The 25,669-nt window shown below is 38.6% G+C and overlaps 1 protein-coding gene across 3 annotated transcripts in view; it reads right to left on the bottom strand.

Annotated features, from left to right (window-relative positions):
* The window catches only part of LOC118739100 (protein naked cuticle-like), a 287,508-nt gene extending 266,683 nt beyond the window's left edge, over positions 1-20,825 (bottom strand). Inside the window, exons 1-2 of one of the 3 annotated variants that reach the window (XM_036470235.1) lie at positions 20,386-20,825; positions 18,326-19,793 (exon numbers count right to left, since the gene is read on the bottom strand). In XM_036470235.1, the coding sequence (XP_036326128.1) occupies positions 18,326-18,389 (64 nt within the window). In that variant the 5' untranslated portion in view covers positions 18,390-19,793; positions 20,386-20,825. The remainder of the gene's footprint in view (positions 1-18,325; positions 19,794-20,385) is intronic. The other 2 variants (XM_036470236.1, XM_036470237.1) reach the window with 2 other exon arrangements.
* Between the last annotated feature and the right edge of the window lie 4,844 nt (positions 20,826-25,669).

Below are 25,669 nucleotides of genomic sequence, written 5' to 3'. Positions count from 1 at the left end.
TGGTAGAGAATTGTTACAGAAACGAGCTACAGATGACCTGGCTTGAGCGATTGGGGGCAATTTGAGCTTTTCCAGTCTTCATTCAGTGTCGATGACTTCGGTGGCTGTAAGTGGGACTGCCAGTAGTTGCGAGCCACTTTCAATATTCGAATCACCAACTGCGATAGGCTTCGTTTAAGAATAACCCAGGTTTGGCACGTTTTCTCTTCTCAAATTTACATATGTATATCAAAATTTTAGCCAACTTTACTAAAAAACAATTCGTATGAATTTTTTAAAACCCCTAGGGAGTTGTAGTCGCAAACAAAAAGAATAAGGACAGATCCCAATTAAATGAGCTTGGATCAGAGGGAGAGCGATATTAGGTATGTAGCTTTGAGAGCGCTTGCGAATAGTGGTTTGAGTCGTGAAGTCCCTCAGGACAAATGTTATTGTACCCGGCGCCTATACTGGATCGATTAGATTTAGCCATCTACAAGTTGCGGTGATGGGGCTGCTACGACTGCACTCAGAGTTAGTTAGGTTTTGTTGAATTTTTTAAAGATTTTTTTCCGAGACTATCGGAAATGCCACATAATCGAGGAGTCGGTTTTGTCTACAGCAAGCATATCCTTATGCTCCCTGACGAGTTTCTTGTTTTTATCAAAAAAAAGTAGTTTTCTTTGCGATTTTTCCATTTTTTTTTTGTAATTTCCTACTTTGCATTTTGTACCTCACTGGGGCAGTGGAGGGGGTGGCTTACGAGAAGGCATGCTCATGTTGGTGTTGCTTTTTTCTTCGGTTTTTGTAGTTTTTAGGGTATGACTGAGAAGGACATTTGTATTCCGCTAAAATTTACTCGAAGCATTCAAACTACAGTAAAACCCGCTTAAGTACCCCACGAAAATTTTCAGCTTTTTGAGGTACTAAGGCGGGTTGGGTACTTTAAAAAAAACCGCTTAGATCGATAAATATTTGTTGAGGTGTCCGCTAACTGCTTACAACACCTCGTTCTGTCGCGACTTCCTTGAGAAATACATTCGGTTGTTTTGTGACATAGACTGTATGTTTTTTTTTTTTTTGGTTCGGGACTCGATGATCACAGGAGATATTTCGTTCATCATTTTCGGTCAGCAGAAGCTCTGCATTGTCACAGAAATGGCATGAATCTTTAAACAAGATCCGAGCTTGTGTAGGTGACCTCTTGATCTGCAGTTACGTGTTTGGGGTATTCGTAAGACTTCTTTAACTGTTTTTAAGGATGTTAGCAAGCTTATCGAATATTTTATTATTACATCTCCTAAATAAATGGTTTGCCGGGCGCTGCTCAAAAATTTGGTTCCAGTGCTGTTCTCTATTGTTCTTTTTTCACTACTAAGCTCTTCTTTGATGGTGTCTGATTCTATTGCAAAGCAGAGGTCGTGCTCTATTGATGTTGTTGTTGCAGCCAAGACAGTAGACTTTGGAGAACTAATGGCAAAACTAAAACAGTCTAATGCATATTGAAGCAAAGACGTTTTACATATGCTCGTAGAGCGCTACGAAAATCGTAACGTCATTCGAGAAACGCACACCGACTAACTCTAAGTAATGAAATCAAAAACCCCTAAGCGAAGCTAGAAACTTTTCAAAACTATGTAAAGCTTTGCTCCATTAGTGATATTTATTTTTAAATTTTATTTATTATTTTTTCTCAAAATCTTTCAGCTTTGAGCCTACGCTATTGCAGTAATATCAAAAAGAGTAATAAAAAGCATGCCGACGGCACACACCAAAACAAAGTCAATTGCTTAAGTTTTCTTGCGAGTTTCTTGTTTTTATCAATTTTCTTAGTTTTCTTTTTCATTTTTCGTTTCACTCGATTTTTTCATTTTATTTTATTTGTTTTCGTGCTTTGCTTTTTGTATCTTGTCCATTGTTTTCTGCCTAAGTCAAGCTATTAAAGTTGAAAGCTAAAAGCTACAAAGGCCCATTGCACAACATTTTACGATCGACTTGAAACCGGATCGCGCCGACATGGCGCGCCAAAACTAAAGCCGCCAACATCCAACAACGATTCCAGACCAATACGGAGCGCGACGACGACTTTGCCCTGCAGTTTCCTGCTTATGCCACCTCTCCCTCGCCCCCACTCCGCGCGCAACTGCAATAGTGCATTGTTTTGATTCTTGAATGCTGTTTGTGCACCGTCCGTCCGTCCTCTGTGCAGCTCGTTTGAGCCTCTTCGTTAGCTGGTCGAATATGTGTAGTTTGTTGGCACCATTGATCGGTTCAATACTGCGCCGCAAATTGACTCCGCCCGCATGCGTCCCCCCAAAACATGCGCCGTACATACTGTGTATGTGGCTCTGGTTGCGGCTGCGGCTGCGGCTATATCGTCTTTTGGACGCTGGGTAGCTGTCGGAAATCGCGTCTTGATCTTCTCTGTTGTAAATTCGCCGAAATGGCACATACAAACGTGTAGCGCGCCGGCAAATAGAAGACCATACGTCCAGCTAGCCATACACCGTCCACCGACCATCGAACCAGCAAGTCCAACTTGAAAGAAGCCTAAAGCCACAACGCGCTGTGCTGTGTTGGCAGGCACGCAGGCGGTGTAGAAAATATGCAAGCCAGCACGCAATCGAAACGAAAAATAAATGCAGAAGCTAAAAGCTAACAGCTTTTTGTGAAGGCACTGCAGGCAGCCAGCCTTTAATCGTAAGCGCATACGCCGACCAATGACTGAAAACCTCCGATCGCCGGCCGCAGGCCGCCAACAGATGATGGTACGCATAATTGCGACTGGGTCGATGTCGGTCGCGCCTGCGCCTGCGCCAACAAAACCTTTGCAGGCTCCGTTTTTAATTCAACCAAACGCAAGCAAAGTACAATAAGTAGATACCTGTTGGATGCCGTTTTGTTGTTTTTTTTTCTTTGACATTTATTATGCCGAGGCATTGTGATGGCTCATTGGTAAAGATGAATAAGTTTTTTTTTGTTTTTTGGATTTTCTTTTGGTATTTCCTTGGCTTCTTTTACTTTTTTAAATATGCGCGGAATCCCATGTACACCAGTAATAGACTCCAGCCGCCAGCCAGCATTGAGTGTAGTGATTTCTGCTTAAAATTTAATAGCTGTTCTTTACAAGAATTATACAAGTTCCTCTACTTTCGTGTGCAACAACAGCTGTTTTCCATCATAAATTGACGGCTTTGAACTAACAGCACAACTGTCTTGAAAACTAAAGTTGCAGCGGCGAAGTGCGCATGTTTTTGATTCCTTCACATACAGTCACATACAAATTTATCTACGTACTCTTACACATAAAAATAAAATAAGCGTTTCACAACAACAATCATTGCAATAAAAAATAACAAGCAACTGCAGCTTAAAAACTTGTGAAACTCGACTCTCATAGGCCGCACATTGGACGGATGCACAGACGCCCAGCTTGTTGGTTGGATGGATGGATGGATGAACAGACGTATGGACGGACAACACCGAACGATCATCTGACAGTTTGTATAGTCGGCGTGCTCAACTCATCTTATGTGTATGCATTTTGCCTCAATTTCTTGTCTTCAGCGCGCCGAGGCCGCCGCTGCCGTCAGCGGTTTGAAGAAGTGCACATGAGGGCCGACGTAGACATATGGCATGGTTGCATTCAAAGGCAATACAACGACACAGCGGCACGTAAGGCCAAGTATCAAAAACAACATTGCCGAAAGCTGTCGAACAAAAAATTTACTCGATTGAGTTTATAGCCTTCACGAAGAGTTGGATAGTTTTGAGTAAGTTAAAATACGGTGAAAAGACTCAAAAAGGCTAGATCATGCGGAAACTTTGACGTAAGATACTAATAACTTTGCACGAGGGTAGAAGCTTAGTGCGAGCTTTTAGAGATATTCTTCACTTACTGAGATGTACGAGTGAAATGTTAGCAAAAGCTGCTAGCTTGGAGCGAACTACGAGAAGTACATTTGTAATCCAGTACTTTCGCTTACTAAAAGCGTAAAGCTAAAAAGCTCATACCTTAAAGGTTGCAGAAGAAGATGTCATTCTTTTAAAGCAGTGATGCTCAAAACAGCGCCCGCGGGTGGAAGTCTTCAAAGCTCTCTGAAGATTTTATACAGACGCGCACTGAGTAAAAGCTCTCTCTGAGCATCACTGTTCTAAAGCAGTAACGACTAGGGAGAACTTTTACACTATGCGCCCCTTCATAAAGCAGCGATAGGCAGAGAGAGCTTTTACTCTAGAAAGGTTAAAAGGGCTTTGCCCGCGGGCAAAGCATTACCCATGACCAACATAAAGTGATGGCCGGAGAGAGCTTATATTTTGTGCCAGGAGTATAGAAACTGTACATAGAGCTTTCAGTTGACACAAAAGAGCTTTTACTTTGTGTGCTCTCGTGTAAAGTCTAAATAAAGCTTAAAAAGCTCGCTTTACAGCATATTCTTTTGTGGTTACTAATATACGCTACGTAGAAAGCTCAAAAAAGCTTGATATACGTGTCTAAAAAGGGGCCCATAGGCAGTGCCATGCAGGGACAGCTTTTACTTATTCCCTGTCTAGATCAGTGACGACCATACAAAATATACATAAAGCTTGACTAGATCCTTTATGAGTCATCTTCCCTGCCATAGAGGGTATGTATGTTTTTCATTCGCCTCATATCTTACAAACAGCGAAAACAGTCATAGCCGCACTGTCGGCGATCACTGAGCCCTGGTAATTATCGGCATCTCATAGTCGGCATCACCTCGATTCGAAATATGCAACTCAGCAAGAACCTTTGGCACTCATATCCTATAATACATTCATACATATATACAGGGTATTAAGTATATCATGCGCTGCCACAAATGTGTTTTACAGTGGGCGGACTATTTTCATTTTGCTAGATTCTCGCTAGACTTTTATATGAGTACAGTTTTTTTACGGGTTCATAACGATTATTTGTTGTGTAGTGCAATTTTGGAATTGTTTTGTCAATGAAAGCGTCAATGTGAAATTGTTTGTTTACGTAATACGTGTCAACCGCAGTTCAATGGTCCAACGAACTCGGCCATGAAGATGACCGCCGCGGCAAAGGACGAAAGCGCACCGTCAACACGTCCAAGAACAGCAATATCATCAAAAAGCGTGTTCAACGAAATTCGAGGGTATCGATGAGAAAAATCGCTCGTGAGACTGGGAGCTACCGTGAATCGGTGCGCCAAATAGCTAAAAAGGAACTAAACCTCAACACGTATAAGCTCCAAGTTTCTGACAGCCGAGAACAGCGCGTGCGACTCCAAAGTTGTCGAGCTATTGGTGGGCGGCAAGTCAATGATGGAAGCGCATTCTCTTTGGCGACGGGTCTGGGACGAAATATGCACCAGCGGCAAGACTCTCGTGGTTTTCGTGGATCAAGGAGTCAAGATCAAGGAGCCACGACATTTTTTAGGTCCATAGTGCCTCCGTGGACACAACAGCACTTCGGAGATATGGAATAGATGTTTCAACAAGACGCAGAACTCATTTTTCAAACTTCAGCTCGTCTGCGTAATGGCTACCCTACTCGCCGGATCTCAACCCAATGGACTGCAGTGTGTGGTCTATTTTGAAGCACAGAGTATGTGCTAAGCGCCAACAGGGTTTGGAGGCACTGATACGATAGCTGCGTCGGGAATGGGACCAGTTCTCTTCAGAAAACCTGGGCGGTACTGTTATGTATAGTTTTATTGTTTAATTGTTTACGTTTAAAAAATGTATGATAAAAAACATTTAGGTATTATTATTTATTGTCACCCTGTATATGTACATATATAGAAAATAAAATCCGACGACCAACTCTGAAGGCGACTTTGGTGATGAGGTCGTGGATGGTGGATGTTTGTATGTAGCTCAGCTGCTGCTGCTGACTTTAGTAGATGCTGTGATGGAACGATTGCACCGGCGCGGCGGCAGTTTGAAAATGATTTCGCCGTCGAGGTAGCCGCCGCCATCTCACAATCGCATGCATACTCGTAGGAGCTGCATACAGTTCGGCCAAGCAAAAAAAAAAATGGTTGCTTTATGTTGGCTGCGGGTGAGAGAAGGAGAGTAGCGCGGGATAAGCAGAGAAGTTGAATTGTCGGCCAGTTGATTGTTTGAACGGGTTTCTACTGCAGCTGTAATTTTTTGTTGCTGCTTTGTGTTTATGCCTCCTCGTTGTTGGATTGTTTGGCTCATTGGTTATTTGGCTGACTTGGGTTGTTTGTCGGCGCATATATACTTACGAGTTTTTTGTTTTCATTGCATCCATGTATGTACGTATGTATTTATTTACGTCAGCTATGTACATATGTAAGCAATCGCATTGCAGTTGGGCGTTTGTCGGGCGCTTTGACTTTTTGTATTAGTGCCGCGCGCATGCGCGCTGTTATTATTATTTCTCTTTCGGTATTTAACCGCGGTAAAAGGCACAGGCCGCGCATGCCTGGCAAATGTGCAACAAGTAGGAGGATGAGTGAGTATTTATGTTCTTGTTTTAGTTTTTAAATATGCTTTCTTGCTTTTAGGAATGACTTACAAAGGGGACCTTTCAGCTTTGGGTGCCTCTTTTTAAATGCGTTGCATGTGAATATTTGTTTCTTATTTCTTTTGCTTTAAGAGCAAGCAGCTACTGGAATTCACGTTTTCGGGTTTCTTATGCCAGAGTTTGCGAGCTTTTTACAGCACTTCTTGATACCTTGAATCCCAGTTCTTTATAAATGCTTGTCAATCATTAGCGTTAGACGATTGAAGTATGCATTTGAGTACGGTCCGTTCAAGATAAATTTAATTAAGAGGAATCACTGCAAAGAATTCAACGTCTGAGTTACAAGAAAATATTGCCTGATGGTTTAGACTCCAAATAGGTCAAGTAATTACTGGTCGTAGAGACCTATGGAAATACCCACAATTGGATCACCACAGACCCATCCATACGTTTATTCAAACCAGCCACACTTTTTGACAAATCCAGAAAGTTCCTTCAAAAAAACTATGCCTCCGCTGTTCATAAACCCAAACAAGTGATCTCGTCGAATTCTAATAAATATTCTTTGGATTGTGCGGCGCAAGCAATTCTTAAAGGATTTTGACTTTTCATTATCTTTAATACCAACATAGTAGAATCTCTATTCGAAGCCTTATCTTCGGTTTAGATCCCGTTAAGCACCGCCAAATTCCTTGTCGCAGACCTGTAGCTCGTTTCTGTAACACTCCTCTACCGATTATTTTTCTCCTGGTAGAGAAGAAGGCGGCGAATTCATATATGGTAGACAGTTGTTTCAGAAACGAGCTGCTGGTGTCTGCTCCTTTTTCGATGTTTGTTTTGGAGCCATCTGGAAAACGGGATCTATACATCGTTTTGAATGGTGTCAGATTCTCAGGCATTATTTTATAGTGATTAAACTTCGCAATTGAACACAATACCGACTCTGCTTACGATTGAGGCATCTTTCCTTATCTATTAATACTCCTAACGCTTTGTGCGCTATTTATTGCTGACCATTTCAAGAATTAATTTATGCTTGAAATGTTCTTAGGCGTTGCCAGAAAAATACTACAAGACTGGGCAAAAGCAGTATTGTTTCTCATGCCGACTGTGGCAGGAAGATGGCCTTTTTACTATGACAGGGGTTTGAAGGGAGTCTACTAGTATCAAGAAAATTGCGCCAAAGAGGTATGTGGAAAGACGAAGAAGTGAATTTCAACTCCAGCAAGATACCGTAGTGGTCTTTACGTCTCAACGTTTCAATTCTTAGAGGCGTAAACCTTGCACAGAGATAAAATGCTCAGGGTTAACTCGTCGAGTACAAACGCAATATTTTACGAGTAACTCGACAAGCTGAAGGTAAACCTAGCACTGAAAGTTTTTGGACAGTATCGAATAACCTTTTGTAAGACTGAAGCTCCGAGACCGGTTATGGTACTTTTGATGTACACAGCTTTGGTTGGACCCATCGTCACATATCATGCTGTATAGTATGGCGGTCTCCTTCTTAAATTGCCTTTACGAGCTCCCAATTTTTTTCGGAGTTGAGTTATCAGATCAAATTGATTCCTGGTGTACTTTTTTTGAGAAATCGCATCGTTAGCTTACCTACAAGGGGTGTGAGATACGGACACTATCTTTGGGGAGAACTCGGTAAAAAGTCTCTATAACTAAAGTGGAGAGATCCAGCCACTCTCTTGGGGAACTCGATAAAAACTTTCTATACCGACAGTTTCAAGATTATAAATGACATTGAAGCTGGCTATTTTAAGATAAGAGAGATTACGCGGACTCCAAATCAGAGTCTATAGTGATAGCCAAGTTGACTCTAGAGTCCTTGGAAACCGCCCCATCTATATAATAAATGTCGTGGAATATAAGTTAGGGCTGAGCTCCGTTACAAAGTGAAACAGGCTTGAACTAGGCAATAACCAAGCTTAGCAAAAACTAGCAGGTACCTCAGAGATCTCATAAGTAAGGCTCATGGGAAGCATTGGTGCGAGGATCCAGCTTAGAAGGTCCTCAAACTTCAATAGACCTGTTTCAGTACATTCGACTATACTAGTTGGGGAAATCGGCATAGAAAAAAGTAAAGAGATTGTGGGCTATTGCTCTTTTGATAAGATTCGTTAGGGAGTCTATGTGTTAGTACAATATTCATTTACGGAATATTACACCCTTAGGCACTTGTATGCTATAAAAGACGATGCATTAGGGTAGTCCAAAAAAATTTGCCTAAAAAATCATTGCTGAACAAAGCTATTTTTCTGCTATTATTTATAAACCAATATAAGTTTGTTTTATTGAAAACAGCCTTCATTAGATGTCGCTCAAAGCGATTATATTTTTACCTAAGTATGTACTTACATAGGTGTTTTTCATACAAAAATTTATTTCTAGTTAATTAGCGCTGTTTTTGGAAGCTGTTTTCTGTGGTTTGCAATTGAGTGAAGACTATAATGTTTTTACTCTTTATCATTGCTAAGCGTTTGGATATATTTTCGAATCAAAGAAATGCCCCGTACAGCACAGTCGTTCACAACTTTCATTTTCGAAAACTTTTCTTAGAGCTCCTTATAACAGGATTGTACTTTCAGTAACAAATACTTTAAATGCAAAACCCGATCCTTAGCTAACTGTAAGCGTCCAGGAAAAAGTAGATAATTTCGTACGTACTTTAGAAAATCAGTTCATTTTTATTTGAATTATCGTGACCAGAGGAATTGTGCAATTTTTTATGTTCTATGACGAAGCTTTGAAGCATTTGAGAACCTGAAAGTTTTCATGTAGCTTTTCACGTCAAACCTTAATTCTACTATCGCATCACGTACATGCATACATTGCATGCTCTGCATTATTTTTGTCATCTTTTTCGTGCATTGTGCTGCTGTGTTTATTTTTCTTTGCTGTTTCTGTGTTCCGTATCGCTTAGTTACACCTCTTAGCTATGCGGGTCTTTTCCTTTCTAGAAATTGTTTACTTTTGTCTACGATACTCGTATTGTTCTGTTGCTTTAATTATTGTTTTGCACTGCCCATTGCTTCCTTTTACTTTATCTCTTAAGCGCATAATTTGGTGTGTTGTTCGAAAATTTGTTTCGGCAAATGAGTTTTCTATCTTGTTACTACGTTTATACGCACAGAATAATCGACTTAATTGAAAGCGCATTGACACCGTACACATTTCGCTCTAGTGTTTATACTTACAGCTTTATATCGGCATCAAAGTAACCGTCTTCAAAAGCAAACAAAATGAGCTGTTGTCATTAAACATTTTATAAGTTAACATAATGGAAAGTGATAAAAATCTAGTTTTATTCGGCATTATAAAATCGTGGCAAAGAAAAAGAACGATTATTATTAATCAGCTTTTAAATACTGATGCGATTATTTGTAATTTGAGCGGAAACGCCTAACCTTCAATTCGCTTTGAGTGAGAGCGGTGTTTATACACTCTTTCTAACTGTCTGGAGCAGTGATGCCAGATTGTGGGTAATTTCCCTATTTGAGGGATATTTTGCAACAAATATTATTAAAAGGGAAAAAAGGGACTTTTTAAACAAATAAGGGGTTTTCTTTTGATGCAGTTATTGTTGCATAATTGATCCAAATTCAAGAATATTCGACGTTCTTACGTAATTAATCTTTCCGAAGATGTGATGTAGAGTGAAATGGTACATAATTGTTAAAAAGTATAAGGACAATTTCGAAAATTTTCTTACGTTAACCAATTCAAGCGCTGAGTAAGAAAGAATCTTTTCAGTTGTAACTGGTGTTTCATGTAAAAAGCGGAACAAATTATCTGATGAAATGGTTAATAGCACATGAATGTGCTTCAATTTTAAAGTCACCCTAAAATTTTTTTAGGCCCTTAGTGAGTGAGCAAAAAAATGAAAGTGAAGCCGGCAGGCAATGGCAAACCTCCGAGTATATTCCTGCCATGAAAAACAGCTTCTCATCAAAATACACTCGCCATTCGGAGTCGGCGTAAAACTGTAGGTCGCTCCCTTTTGTGTGACAACATCAAGGGGCACGCCACAAATTGGAGGAGAAGCACATATGTGTAAGCGCCAATTATTATTATTATTATTTTATATGAATTTTACTTCTTTACTACTGAAACATGTATATGTTTAAATTCGTTGGCAATTTTGTGGGATAAATTTTTAAGCTGTGGGTAATTGAGGGATTTTTTCCCATTTTCGTGGGATTTTTAACAGAGAATGTCTGGCATCTCTGGTCTGGAGAAATAAACTACCGATTTGAAATGGAGTGTGAACCAAAACACTTCGCTCTTTCAAAGCGAATTGAAATTCAGTTTATACATATATTTTGAATCGCGGCGAAATGAATTAAAGCGACTTATGCATGCGTATAAACGTAGTATGTTGTGTTCCTCTAGGAAACCACTCTCGGAAATATGTACGTACGTACGTATATATTTAGCTGCCACACCGACGGCCTCTTGAGCTGCTGCTCGTTGCTATTGGTCTGCGAAAGTACACATTTTGAGAAAGTCTATCAGATGTGGAGTTGCAAACGGCGGCATTGTTAGTTCAATTGATCATTGCATGCTATATTCGCTTCCAAAAAAAAAGCAAAATATATTAAGAAAATTTGAAAAAGCAAAACAAAAGACTTGATCCATCTATTTTGCAGTGAACGTTTCATTTACAATTTAAGTTCCGAGATTTCTTTCATACCGATTGCTTGTATTTCTTTTATTTTTCCACTTGCGCGCGGCATTGTGATTTGTTGTTTTTTCTTTCTGTGTTTTTTTTTCCTCTTCTCTTCTCGCTAACAATGTGCAGCCCATTCTTTTGATACCTGATTGTTTTTGTCTACGTTATCGCTTTAGGTTTCGTCTATGCATATCGAGATCAGACAAGAGCGCCTGATATCTATTGGCGGCGGGCAGCATTGCCGGCGTGGTTCATTGTACGTTGTCTTATTAAATAGGCTGTCGTTCTTTGTTGAATGCTGCTGCCACCACTTCATCTATTTTTATTTTATAGACCACAGCGTCTTTTTTATATGAAATGGTAGGCAGCAAAGTGATCTTGCAAATGCATTCATACATACACATGTATTAGGGTGATCTAAATAAAGTAACCTAATGAATTTATGGCCTTAAAAAGACCTATTTACTAAGAAGAAAATTCCTCCATTAGGAAAAATTGCTATTCCAATTTTAAAAGGTGTCGGTGGGCATTTGAAATTTTTTTTCATTAAACATTAAAAATGTTATAACTATGAACCGTTTAAGGTAAAATTTTTTACAGGCACGGCAATGTTGGTTGTCTTAGAGATTATTAATAGTATTAAATATGGTAGTGATATTTCTGAATGAGGTATAGCGTTGATACAAAGTAATAATCGAACTTTGACGAAAGACGAAGAACAAAAGCAATTTCTTTTGCAAGTAGTGCAAATTATTCGCCAGCGCTATCCTAATTGCCATAAACTAAACTTTATTAGGTAATAATTAAAAAGAAAATTGCTATTTAAAAATGCAATAAAAAATAAATAATAGGACTAAAACTCTGCCTTCTCTGACAAATCTAGTTCATAATTAACATTTTGTACACATTTGGTACAAAATATGTATAAACATCCACGAAAAAATTTTACAACTTTTAACAAATTTTTAGAGGGCGCCACTAGGGGATGCAAATTTTTTATCGCAAAATTTTTACAAAATTTTTACTACAAATCTGACATACTATTGAAATTTATTCATACAAATTCATTAACTCCCAGAGTTATAGCTGGCCAAAGTCGAAATTTTGTTGAAGTTTTTTCGATTCTGTAAAAAAGATACGATTATTTCAAACCCTCATAGCGGCGCCTATTTTCTTTTTTTATTTCGCAATTTTTGTAGATATCTTTATTTTATATCGTCACCTGAGGAGAAGATCGACCTATCTCGGCAGCCAGTTCGAAAACGCCCTATCTCAGAAAACTTTTCAAGAACGCCCTAGAATTTGCTTGAAAAACGCCCTACCTCAGAGTTTGGTTTAAGAACGCCCTATCTCAGCACAGTTTCAATGTATTTTCAGTTGAGATAGGGCGTTTTTGAACCGAATTCAGAGATAGGATGTTTTTCAATAAAATTCCGAAATAGGGCGTTCTTCAATCAAAGTCTGAAGTAGGGCGTTCTTGAAAAGTTTTCTGAGATAGGGCGTTTTCGAACTGGCTGCCGAGATATGTGACGATATGTAGAACAAAAAAGGGGTCCCATATGAATTTGATATTTTTTGAACCAACCTAATATGTGGAAGACATACACATTTACGTATACGATATCCATGTACATATATGACCTGTAGCGACCGCATTGAGGAAGTGGTATCGTAAAAAACGCGCGCTGCCTTCCAATTTCGTGTACTTGTATGCATGTTTTTGTCAGAGGCGTCCTTGTTTTTGATATTTTCGATGTTTGTACTTTTTTGGTACTCCGCTGACATGCTATTTTTGGGGCGTTTTCTAAAGCAAATGATCAATCGAAATGTTTTTTCTTTCGTTTTTGTCTTGTATTTTAAGAAACTCCGCCGTACATTAGACTCGACGACGAGATACCAAATCAAATCAAATTTCGAATGCCATTGTTGGAATGTAAGCGCTGTTGCAGTGATTATTTTTGATGCGTTGTTTTTTTTTTTGTTGAAAATATTTGAAGCATTTTTTCGTATAAGTAGTCAAACAAACTGTCTACATCTTCATGTCTTTCGGCACAGAACTTAAATTTTCTTCCACTCTTTTTTTGCCGCTTTCGGTTGGCAGTGATCGCTGCTAAATGAGTCAGCTAACTTCTGATGTAGTAGACGGGCCAGTGTTGTATTCTTGTTGATTGTGCGCTGCGAGTATATTACTTCGCTGACGGTTAGACGATGAATATATTACGGAGACTGCGTGAAGCGAATGCGGTATAGGGATCGCGCGGACCTCGAAAATTTGCTGCTATAAATAATGCGTTTTGTATTTATCTTTCTTATTTTCGGTTTGCATAAAATTTGTGTTATTTTTGTAGCAACAGGAAAGTGTTAATTTTGAATTATATACTAGCGAAGAGATTCCATAATGAATGAATCAGATTATCTTCAGATGTAATTGATGCATAGCTGATGTGCAGCATGTCAAAGTATATTATACCTTGCGATATATGTGCATATTTAACTACTCCATTCAATAACGGCTGCATATTTTATTATTCAAATTGTATCTAACACCGAAGTATCATATTCCTGTTTCTACAAGCTTAGCATATTTATAGAGCGCGAGGTGTTGACCGAAAAATTTGTATAACCACTTATCACTTCAGTGTGAAAATTTTCATACTTTATTGGATGAGTTTTCTACGAAAATCGGCTAACTCAACTAAGTCCGACTTATATTAGATCTACGAACTTTCAGTCTATATCATAATAGTATTAAACTACATAAACATTCAAACCATCTGAAGCGCATGTGTAGCCACATACCAAAATAAGTTTTAGCTATAGATTTAATTCAGAAGTCGTCCCAAGATTCCTCTAGAGAGAGTTATAAATTAATAATAATAATAGATTGGCCCTTACACATATGTTAGTGTTTGGCCGAGCTTCTCCTCCGACTTGTGGCGTGCGCCTTGTTGTTATCACACAAAGCGGAGGGCCCTACAGTTTTACGCCGACTCCGAACGGAGATTGTATTTTTACGAGAAGCTGTTTTTCATGGCAGAAATACACTCGGAGGTTTGCCATTGCCTGCCGAGGGACGACCGCTGTTATGAAAAACCCTTTTTATAAATTGCTAAAACTTAATTTCTGCTTTGTCATCCCCCATTCTTCAAAGCTTGAGAATCCCACTTACTTATATACATATGTGGTCAGCTGTTTACTCTTCGTTGGGTTACCTGATTTTCAAAAGCATCGACTCTTTTGTTACCATTAAAATCCACATGTTATGCGTTATCTACAAGACTTTATATTTTTTGAAATCCTACTTTTTAATGCTGCCTGACTAACGGACATGGCACCATTTTCCTTTCTACGACGTCTTTCAACGGCGCAATTTTCATTTGGAAATACCTCCATCTGAAATATAGTTTCTTTCTTTTTGTTAAATATGGCCATCTCATTTGACAGACACTTGACACTTATTCCTGCGCGTTGCTGCACTTGACACTTGACACTCAAACTTGCGAGTTATTTTTATTTTTTTTTGGTTTTTATTTCCGAACTGTGTAACCAAACCGAAGCCTCGGTTCAAAGACCGAAAAACCGCTTTGACGAATCAATCCCAATGTGCAAAAACGGTTCGAATCGCTGAACCGAATCGCTCAAAATATTTACCTTGTAGGAATTGTTGAAGGATAATTTTGGTAGCTTTTGTCTGTGAGCTTGAGGACGAGATATTCAAGGAATGACTTTAAAAACGTTAAGCAACGTTGAAGGTCTCCACTCCTTAAGATGTTGTTAAGCGAAGTGCTTCAGCAAGTTTAGTTTTCAATTAATATAGGAAGAGGTTTTATAACTGTGATGATTCCCAGTGCTTTCGTTTTATAGGTGTACATGGCTCCTATAATGGCTACAGTTTGCTTGACTTTTGGCCACTAGACCAGTGCTGCATACCTACATATACTCGGTTTTATCACTGTACTGAGTGACAAAATGTCAGTTTGGGGGATCTTAACCATTAGGTCTCTGAGAGCCTTTCTGGTAACAGCTACGAGATGTAACTTCTACTTTGTTCTTGGTTATCTCTAGATACCTCCCCTCTTGCGATAACCCAACCTCAAAATTCGAGTTGACTTTCTTCTCGGTCACAAAGTTTGGTCTTAGTGGTTTTATTAATATACTATTTTAAATCACCATTTCTGATTCAATTTTCCCGCTGCTTGCAATGCTGAGGCAAACGTGCCTCCACGTAGATGACTAGCTTATCTGCTTAGTCAATAGTTTTAAATTCATTGCCTGTTAAGCTTTTCAAGTGATCTTGCCCACTGTCTCCTAGTTCGTACTGCCTTATAGTACTGGATTCAACATACATATCTACTTATGACCTATGTAGTTATTGCAGGCTATGTGAGCTTTTGCTCTGTGCGGGTTCATATAAAATCTATGCGAAATTTAAAAAAACTTCTCTCACGGGATATGCTTTTGTATTGACCGATACATATAAGCACATAAAGTCTACTTTAACTTTTTAAAAGCTATTCTCGGAGAAAATAATTTAGCCTTAGCAGCATTAACACTCTCGAATTAAGTCCTGCTGGTTAAAAATTCGGTAAAAGTTCAATGTAGAAATTTTCTTAACAGAACTCCACTTATTAGGAAGCTTACTACTACAATACATACAATTATCGCGTTGGGCGCCATTTTGAGGCACTTTCGTGAGAATGCTAAATACCTATATATATCTAAATTTTTCGGTCAAACCTTGATTTCCTGATGAATTTGCTGATATATCTGCAAGTTTTGTTTGTATATGTCTTCCAGGCACTTTATGCCTAGTAGCCGCTAGATCTGGGAGTTCCCGAAGGAGATGCTGGACACTTTCTTCGCTACCTTCTGGGCCAGTGTCCCGTAATGTTTCCTACAATTTTAAATACTTCTTCTCTTGATCTATTAAGCTGTTCTAGTGTATTCGTGCTGTTACAGTTACTGACAATAAAATAGAATCAAGTCGGTTGTTCCGAAACAATCAGCGGTTTTTCCTCTTTGCTATATATTTCCGATAACTTTCGTCTGTAATCGAATTAGTACACTATTTATCGTTTAAGATGTTATAATGGCAACACTTTTTCGTTTTACTGTTATGTTTATGCTTAAAATTTGCAAGAGTGTACTTTGACTATTGTGGCAATAAAATAGAATCAAAAAAGGAAACAAGCAATTCGAAGTGATTTTTGGTGCGTAAACTGTATTGTAAGTTATAAATTGGCGTATTTAAACAATTCTTAATGAAATTTGCGTTAATTTAGGAAAAATGGGTCGCGGAAAGCATTGTACTGCAGAAGAACGTAAACACATACAAAATTTGCAAAAAAAAATGGTTTTACGCAAAGGGAAATCGCAAAAACTATTAATAGATCACAAAAATGTGTGTTTGCTGCTCTATCTCCTCCAAAAGAATGCAAACTGAGAGGCCGACCATGCAAAACAACGCCAGCGGACGATAATTTCATAGAGGTTATCAAAACGCGATCCTTTCAAATCGGCTGCGGTCATTCAAAAGGAAATAAATGTGGAAATATCTTAAAGAACTGTTGCTCGTCGTCTTGTAGTAAGGAATATATTCGGCAGATTGTCACGAAAGGTCCCAATGTTGACAAAAAGACAGAGACTTAGTCGGGTAACTTTTTCGAGAGCTCACTTTAATTGGTCCGGTGCAGAAAATTAAAGAAGTGGCGAAATATTTTATGGTCTGACGAATCTAAAGTAAATATGGTGGGCAATGATGGAAAAGTGTGGGTCCGACGTCCAAAAAATGCAGAAATGAATCCCAGGTACACAACAAAAACATTTAAGCATGGTGGAGGGAATATAATGATATGGGGATGTTTTTCGTGGTACGGTGTCGGACCGCTGTTTTGGATTCGGGAAAATATGGATCGTTATCTTTACCATAGAATATTAGAAGATGTTATGCTACCTTATGCCGAATGGAATATGCCTTTGATTTGGCAGTTTCAACACGACAATGACCCGAAACCATTAGCGCACGCAAGGGGTGGGTTTTGGGGTTCTCAATATTCCCAGTTCTGAGCATAATTCCGTTTTATACTTCTGGAATAGCTGGGAAATGAAATGAAATGAACCGCTGGACTGTTACAGTATATTCTTGCTTTCTTTATTCTAACGATGCCTAAGGGTTCCGCTTGGAAGATGCTTGTATCATAGCCCAGACGCAGAGACAAAGAGACGCCAAGTTCCTTGGAGTACACACCTGTCTCACATAGGGTTGCCAACATTTTCTAAGATATTTATAGTACCTTTTCAAACAAAAAAATGGAAAAAATATAGTACACTTTGAGTATATATAGTATTTTAATTAAAAGAAAAAGTAAAAACGATTTTTAAGTAATGGAAAAAGTTCTTCCTGTGAATTCCTAAGTGGTTTTAATAGAGGGTAGAAATGAAATAATTAAAAAAATGTTAATTCTTTCTCAGGGTTTTTAAAAGTATGTTAGCTTTTTTGATTATAAACTCACACTGACCTTTTACGTTAATAAATATTTCATTTAATATTTTTATTTCAGTATATTTAAATGTCATCCATTTTATTACATATTTTTTCGTGCAAATTACTGAAATATATTTATATTTATAATTGAAGAAATTTAGTATTATTGCGTACTATATTTTTTTCCAACAGTATATAGTATGCCGACCGGAAAAATGGTACAATACTATATATTATAGTACGGTTGGAAACACACCACACCACAGGCCGGCTCGAGCCATCCACTCTCTTCTGGATGGGGCTCTCATTTGTACGTTTTTGAAGCTGAGTTTAACTACCATATAGTCAGTCTTTTGTCGTGAGTGTATTTCGTTGATGATCATCCCGTGCCTAAATTGGCGAGTTTCCCATAGTACTGACTCTCTGAGTCTGACTGCAGATTTCATGGCCACTTCTTTTAGATGGATGTGACTTTGTTTCACTCGGAAGTGAAATTTGCCTGATTGTTGTGCTTATTATAGCAGTTCATATCTCAGCTGACCTATAAGTTTGATGTATGCACAAGGCCTAAGTGAGAACATATTTGACCAACCAAATTAACTTTTTTTTTCATGAATCTACTGAAAGATTTACAGATATGTGGATATGAAGTTTTAGGTAAATATTCAGTGCCATTGCACAAAAATAACAAACTCACCTGAAAATTGTTTATAGCCACCAAGTATTTTATGTTTCCACCATTTGACGATATTACCCGCCATGTTGGCCGTTGAGTGAATCGCGAACAAAATACACAGGACGTTGATGTTGATATTTAACTTTGGAGTTTAGAATATTTCAGCTTTTTGTGTTTTTATGCACAAAAGACGAACGTTTTACAGCACGTCGTTGGACTTTTGTTGTCAACGTTTTTCATTGACGGTTTGTTGCGCGATTGTCTCAGTTTTTTTTGTGTGCTGCGTTAGTTTGCTGTGATTTTGAAGCTTTTGCGTTTTTTGCCTTTTTCGCTTTTTTAGTGCAAAACTGCAATGCCTGCCTGCTATTCTCACTCAATCGGTTTGCGTGATTTGCGGCGGCGAGCAAATGCAACCGCAAACTATCAACAACAGAAGCTGAAGCCGAAGCTGGGGCGGCTGTAGCAGCAAAGGAGAAGCAGTGAAGAATGCCTGTTTCATAGGTTGTTAACTGTGCTGCACGTTGCTGATTTTGCTTGCCTTGCTGGTTGGTAAATTGTTAAAACTAAAAAATTATTTTTTTGTTATTGCTTTTCACTTCCTTTTATTGCAGCATCGCTCGATTTTGTGTCAGCATTTTTTACAGCGGCACAGTTTTATTTGCGTTTGTATAAAATGTTGGCACTGCTGGAAAATTGCTGTGTTGTTGGAAAATAATCTACTTGCATTATTGTTTTTATTTTTATTATGTATGTTTCGTTGTTTGTTGCCTTTCTATGTATGCTTACTGGCGTTCACTAAAACTTTGTTGCACAAATGGCTGCAACACATCCTGGTGCACTTTTTACTATCAATTGTATGTGCGTTGTTTTTTTTTTTTGCTACCGCTGACACTTTTGGGTGCTTGCAATGCGCGCGCGAACAAATTTACTACACTCGCTCTCAGACGGCTTGCCCTGTGTGCCTCTAGCATTCGTTTCGGTTGCCGTTTATTATCCTTATCGGCACAGGCAGGTAAGACAGCGACTGGCAGGCAGCAGTTGAAGAAAATATCACGTACGCTAGTAGTAAATAAGTATCCATGCATGTGTGTAAGTGTTCACTTTTGCAACACAGCATGCACTTTGTTGTTTTGCACTTTATTTTCTTTTATACTTATCGGCCGTTTTGAAAAGTAAGCACTTTTCCTTTACTTTATCAACTTTAGTGTGTCACTTAAGTTCGAGCAAATGAGTCGTTGTTTCCTTTTTGCTTTATAGCCGCTTTTACTGGTTTTGCCAGCATTCAACTGACATTTTGCACTTTTTTAGTGTCACCTGAATTATTTTTACAATCCGCCATGCTTTCTCTACGATTTGGCCATGGCTATTATTTATTAAAGGCCGCACTACTTTATATTTAGTTACTTCAAGAAAGTATTCACCTTTGAAAAATTGTCATTACCCAAAATTATATATGCATTACCGCTAAAGCCATAAGTTTGGTTTGTTTCTACAAAAATTTGTATTTTCGTTTGAAATTTCGCATTTAAAAATATAAATTTCCTGGTTTCGCCAATTTTTGTTTTTATTATCTTTTTATTTCTGCATCACGCTTCAATTAGATTGTTTCTTTCTCTTATTTTTGTTATTAGTTACTTCTTCACTTGCACGTTTTTGTATGCCGCGTCGCGTTTATTTCTCTCCGCCGAGCCAAAGCGTCGGCTACGAAAAATATCATTAGAAAAATATCAAACTGTCAACAAAAGACAGAAAATTCAATGATTATGGAAATAGCATCCGGTCAAACGTGTTTTGTTTGCGGTACAGTACCTTTTTTTTATTCGAAAATTCACCGAAACCTTTTCTGCTGTTTCCAATTTTTTTAGGCGTTGTACGCCAGCTCATAAACAGCGCTCAAGCTTGTCTAGTCAGGTCTTTAATTCTGTTCGCACTCAGAAACACTTCTATGGCTGCAAAAATTGCCAATTTTAAATTCTCTTTTCCCAATTCAAACACATTTCCCATACATCAAATCAATTCCACGCATCGACTTCCGTTTATTCGAACGTATGCACCGCAAGAACTTAAACGTATTGTAGTACCTTTTTCATTTAGCTAACTAACATCGACTTCTTATTTCCTCCGTTAACACAACATTCGCTCTCAACATACGACCACTGACTGAAATGTGAAAACACAGCACAGCCACTGCGGCCGATACTGCCAATGATGCGTCGACTGAAACACGCAGAGCAGACAAGTACATACTAGACGCCTGCTGGCTCGACGCTACGTTTGTCGCCTGCTGCTGCCGTTCCCGTCTATGTTACATTAAGTCTGGCCCTATGGTACTACACCCTACACCACGACGCAACGTTGGCGTAGCCGTTGGCAGAGTTGTTGACTTCGGCCTCGACGTCGTCGTCATCTCTGTTTTTGTCGCCATAGCGAGTTATTGTTTTCGTTTTTCGTGCCTGCTGCTGTTTTTGTTGTTGTTCTCCAAAGTCGGCAATCGACATGGCATAATAAAGTACTACATACTAGCTGGTGGTAGGCACTAGATGGATGACTGACTGGCTGGCGGTGGTGGCGATGGCGGCACCGGTGGCGGCATATAAAGCAAAGCGCAAGGCGGCGGCAAACGTGAAAAACATAAGAGAGCGCGCGGTTAGGCCAAAGTGAATCAATTGTGAGTACACGGAGCTGTTAATGCGGGAGAGTTGCTGTTAAAAGTTTTAAAATTAATAAAACGATAGACCTTAGGATGCTACTTGGTCATTGAAATCTTTGACAGCAAATATTAGTGACATTTTAATGTTTTTATAAATTATTTTTTTCAGTCAATTGTTACTACAGGCCTTGGCACATTTAGTCATGTAGCGATACTCAGTTGAACAACGCGTAGTAGTGATCCAAACGTTTTATCAAAATGGTAGGACTGAAAGTGAATTTCGCACTACCTTATCGTGAGCGATGTGGTATATTTGCATCTAAACCACTGATGGGCACTGCCTTGCCCCCGGGAAAAGCTCTTTTTAACTTTCTATGCAGCAGAGGAGAAGGCGCATGCATAGTAAAGGCCCTCTCTGTCCATCGCTGATCTAAACGGATACCTTAACAAGCAAAACTGCCTCATTTGAGGTACTGAAAGTCCAAATGTATATATTTAAAGCTGCGATGGAAAGAGAGAGCTTTTACTCTGCATGCGCCTATATGTATAAAATATATAGAAAGCTTAAAAGAGTTTTGCCCGCGGGCAAGGCAGTGCCCATTTAAAGAAACAACTATGCAGCCACAAGAAGTCAGTTTCTAGTGTGGTTTTTGGGCTGGCGGAAAGTGATGCGCCTACCTAACACCTAACATCAGCAGCCTAATAGATGTAATGTGTGCATTCAAGAAGATATTCAAACCTAAACCTAAATATGCCTGATAGTTTCGTCAGGATCAGAGTATAAGAATCATGTTGGCAATGAAGAGCTGGCCCGCAAATAAGGGTGCTGCATCCAGAGCTCCTAACTAGGAGCCTTTATGTGGTAATTCAAGTTTATTTGGGCTGTCGTGATCGGATGGCGCCTCCGCCATAAACGAGATAAGAACCATTAAAAGATCATTTAAGTAGTCCTATCTTCACTCACACGCGCTCCGCCAGCGACCGCAGGTGGAAACCAGAGTAGCCGTCGCGGGAAAATATAGCTTTGACAAGACTACATATATTGTTTGCCTCTGCCTTCGTTTCGTCTGCAGAAAAATGAAGTCTGCTTTCTGCGCACAAGCTCCCACATGCACTCGTGCCAGCAGCAGTTTCGTCGTAAATTTTCCAGAGACCATTGGGACCGGAAGTGCGATGCCAAACCGCAAAACTTTTGCATTGGGGTAACTGGTTTTCGCGGCCCACGGTCTCTCCGGAGTTGCTGCACCATTATAGATGGGTTTCTCCTGCCTAGGTTTCACCGTCTGATTCACAGTTTAACCCAAATGTCGTGGTGCATGTTAGTATTACTGGTCTCAGCGTGCCTCGAGTGACACAGTAGGTTACCCTCGTCGGCAAATACGCCGTGAGGGTCAGGAAGAACCCTGTTGGGACCAATGGACACGATACTTAGGGCACATATCGTGTACCCTAATGGCAAAATGGTCTATAGCCGGAGTTGGAGACGTAATAATTTGTAATTAAAAAAACATATTTGTTAGTTCTCTGAAAGAGCATTGAATAATCATAACCACATAACAGTTTCTCACTGTGCACTTTACGCTAGTGTGACCCACTCGGCTCACACCCTCTGTAGGAGTGTATTTATACGAGTTTTTACATAGCATTTACGTTTTGTTTATATCGAAAATTCTAAGATAGTCTCACGCTCAGAGTATGTATATGTATGTCATTGTTTTCCCACTGCACTTGCTTTAATCAGTGTTGCCATTTGACTTATTTTCCGGCCAGGTTTAGTTTTTTTTTACTTGGGTTTAGCCGGAAAAATCCTATTTAGCATGTAGCTTTTTTCTAAAATTATTTACATATTAACTTCAAATTTTAATAGGGTTCAACATTTTAACGATTTTTAGTATTAGGTACTGGATGAAAAACAAAGACAAATGCTGTCCTGATATTTTACTTCAGCGAGTTTTCATTTACCCTCCTAAACGCATCCTTTCACAAGTTACTTAGTTGTGCGAAAAAGTACGCTTTGCGATGATGAAGTACAAACTTACCGCACATGTTTGTATTTTCCCCCGTCAAAAAATACAAAGAAGGTCTTCGGAGGCTTTAACTTTATCCGTTATCTGCGTGGGTAGTCTGGTTTTTTTAGCTCTTTCGACACTCACATCACCTTAAGGAATGAGCGAACGGGAAGCAATAGTTGCAGGGCGACAGCGGAGAATTTCTACATGGATGGGTCGAAGCTTGACGGAAGTGTCGGTAGGTGTTTATTTCATGCAGCATCTAGGAAACATTCGAATGTCTGTTATACTGCACGACTTTGGCAAGGGAATTTCCCCCGGTCAGACACATTTGGGTGCCAGGCCATGTTAATATCGCAGGGAATCGCGTTACGGAGAATTTGGCCAGGAAAGGCACCCTAGAGTTATACTCACCTGGTAAAGAGTGGAATACTTTCTCTTTGGTAAACTTACTGGTGGGATATTAAAGTCTTGGTTTTCCCGCGGAGGGGCAAAATATTACACCGCATCGTCACTGTTTACAGAACAATGAGGTGGAATCAAAACTTTGTCTTAAGCTGCCTAGATTTGTGAGGCTACGAAAGTACTTATTTAAATACAAAATAAGTTGTTCCTTGCAAGAATGCATCATATCTTATCTTAAACGTTGACACTGTTATGAAGTTGTAATAATAAAATATTTTATTTGTTAATTTAGCTATTTTTCCTAGCCATAACAAAAATTTTGATTTATCGTCTTTAGCTTTTTTTGCCCATTTAGCTGTTTCTCTGAAAAAGTTCTAGCAACACTGGATTTAATATAGTGGTTGGTTTTTATTATAAAATATATTGTACATATAAGAAGTTTGTGGACTGCTCTTTATGCATGCAGTGTCGGCAGGTCACTGAAGTGAGAAATCGTCAATCGTATGCAAAAATCGTCAACATATAAAAAATTAAAATAAATAGAACCAAGAAGCTCTTTTCATTTTTTTCTGATTGATATACGTAAAAAATAGAAATTTGAACATTTTTATGAACAAAAATATTTTTAATTGCAATAAAATCGCAAATGATCAACCTGGCAACACTGCCAGCAAGTTAATGAAGGCAGGAAATTAAGAGAACGAAATGTGCTTCTTAGGGCCGCGGCACTTAGTTAAGAGCGCGTGATTTTCGAAATTGCCAATGGGAAGAGAAAACGAGTTTTTGAATGGTTTGTTATTATTATTATGAACAACAAATGTAAGTGCATGTGTATTATACATAGGCCTACGTAAATATAGGTACTTATATGAATATATTTAGGTAGATATAAAGCTGCGAACATTTCATTTTGGCAAATGTGTGTTTTATACAAAATATAGCGAGTTAATAATTTTAATATTTGTTTACAATGATGGAATTCAATAATTCGTTTTGTTGACTTTGAGCTTCTGTTTAATAAAAATGATTTTTGAATAACTATAAACATGTGTAACATTGAGTGGCTACAAAATATGTTTTCCAGGTGGGCTAGTAAGTAAATTTTGGATTTATCAGAATTTATTTCAAGCAGTTGAAAATTAATCGACTGAAATATTTTTATTGGAAAAAATATTTTTTTTTTGCTTTTTGGCAATTTTCATTTAAAGTACTTGTTGAGTGGAGATACACGCAGTTTAATTGCAGAAAAATCAATTTGAATATGTAGTTTGGGGAATGAAACACATCTTTTCTTTTTATTTAAGTGAATATTTTGAGCCCGAAACTTTATATAGTTTTTGTAAAGGAAATTTTCAATGTCAGCAACTTTTTATGGCAAAGTTGGCAAAATAGAAACCAGAAATGTAAAAAAACTTCAATAAAATATATTTTTTCTACCAAAATGGCCACACAAAATCTACCAACGTTCTATAAAAAGTTCAAGACCACCCCAACCGTTTTGAATAAGGCAGATTTTCAAAGAAGCATCAACACATTTTGAAATACAACTCCAAGAGACATAAGGCTAAAGGATTTTTTTGTTTTTTTTATGTGTCGAAAGATCCGTTCACGAAAGGTTCGAGGAAGGTTTTAAAATCTAAATCATCCCGGAAGTTTTCTCTCAGCGGATTCAGATACTCCGCGAGCAAATCCTTTAATATATACTTTTCAGGAAAGATTTCTACCTGAAATCATGAGTAGTGAGGTTTTGAACTAAGAAACAGCTTTTCCGACCTATATATGTACATACTTACATAAGTATTTCGCCATTGGGTGCGACTACAATGGAAGTTTTTTTGTTAAAGCGCTATCCTCTGGCCGAAATGAATTCCACTACCTTTTTCTTCTTGATTGACACTGTAACTGCTAAAGCGATTCTAGCCGAGTCCAACATTATTGGGAAGTCTTAATGCATCTACAACATAATTCAGGCCTCGCTCCATTTGTTTCATATCTGTCCCGGTTTCTGTAGTAAGGGAGTTCTGGTGCTGAATTGACATCAGAATAGACAAAAATCTTTCGTAAGTTGTCAGTTCTGACAACTATCTTGAAAGATCTTTAATGTCTTTCGATAGACTAATTGAAAGATCTGCTAACGAGGAGGTCTTAGCGTTATTTTCTGTGTGTCTTTTAGAAATAAGTTTTTTAAGATTATATTTATATCTACATCTAGACATTTCAGTCCTACTTTAGAGATGTCCTCTAACTTCTCGTGTCCCGTAAGCAATCCGGAAAAAACTCTACAGTCTACAGTACAGTACA

This window comes from Rhagoletis pomonella, unplaced genomic scaffold (assembly GCF_013731165.1).
Source record: "Rhagoletis pomonella isolate Grant_MI unplaced genomic scaffold, Rhpom_1.0 Rhpom_scaffold_00005, whole genome shotgun sequence".
NCBI classification, from domain to species: Eukaryota; Metazoa; Arthropoda; class Insecta; order Diptera; family Tephritidae; genus Rhagoletis; species Rhagoletis pomonella.
This window is presented reverse-complemented; position numbering and strand designations above follow the sequence as displayed.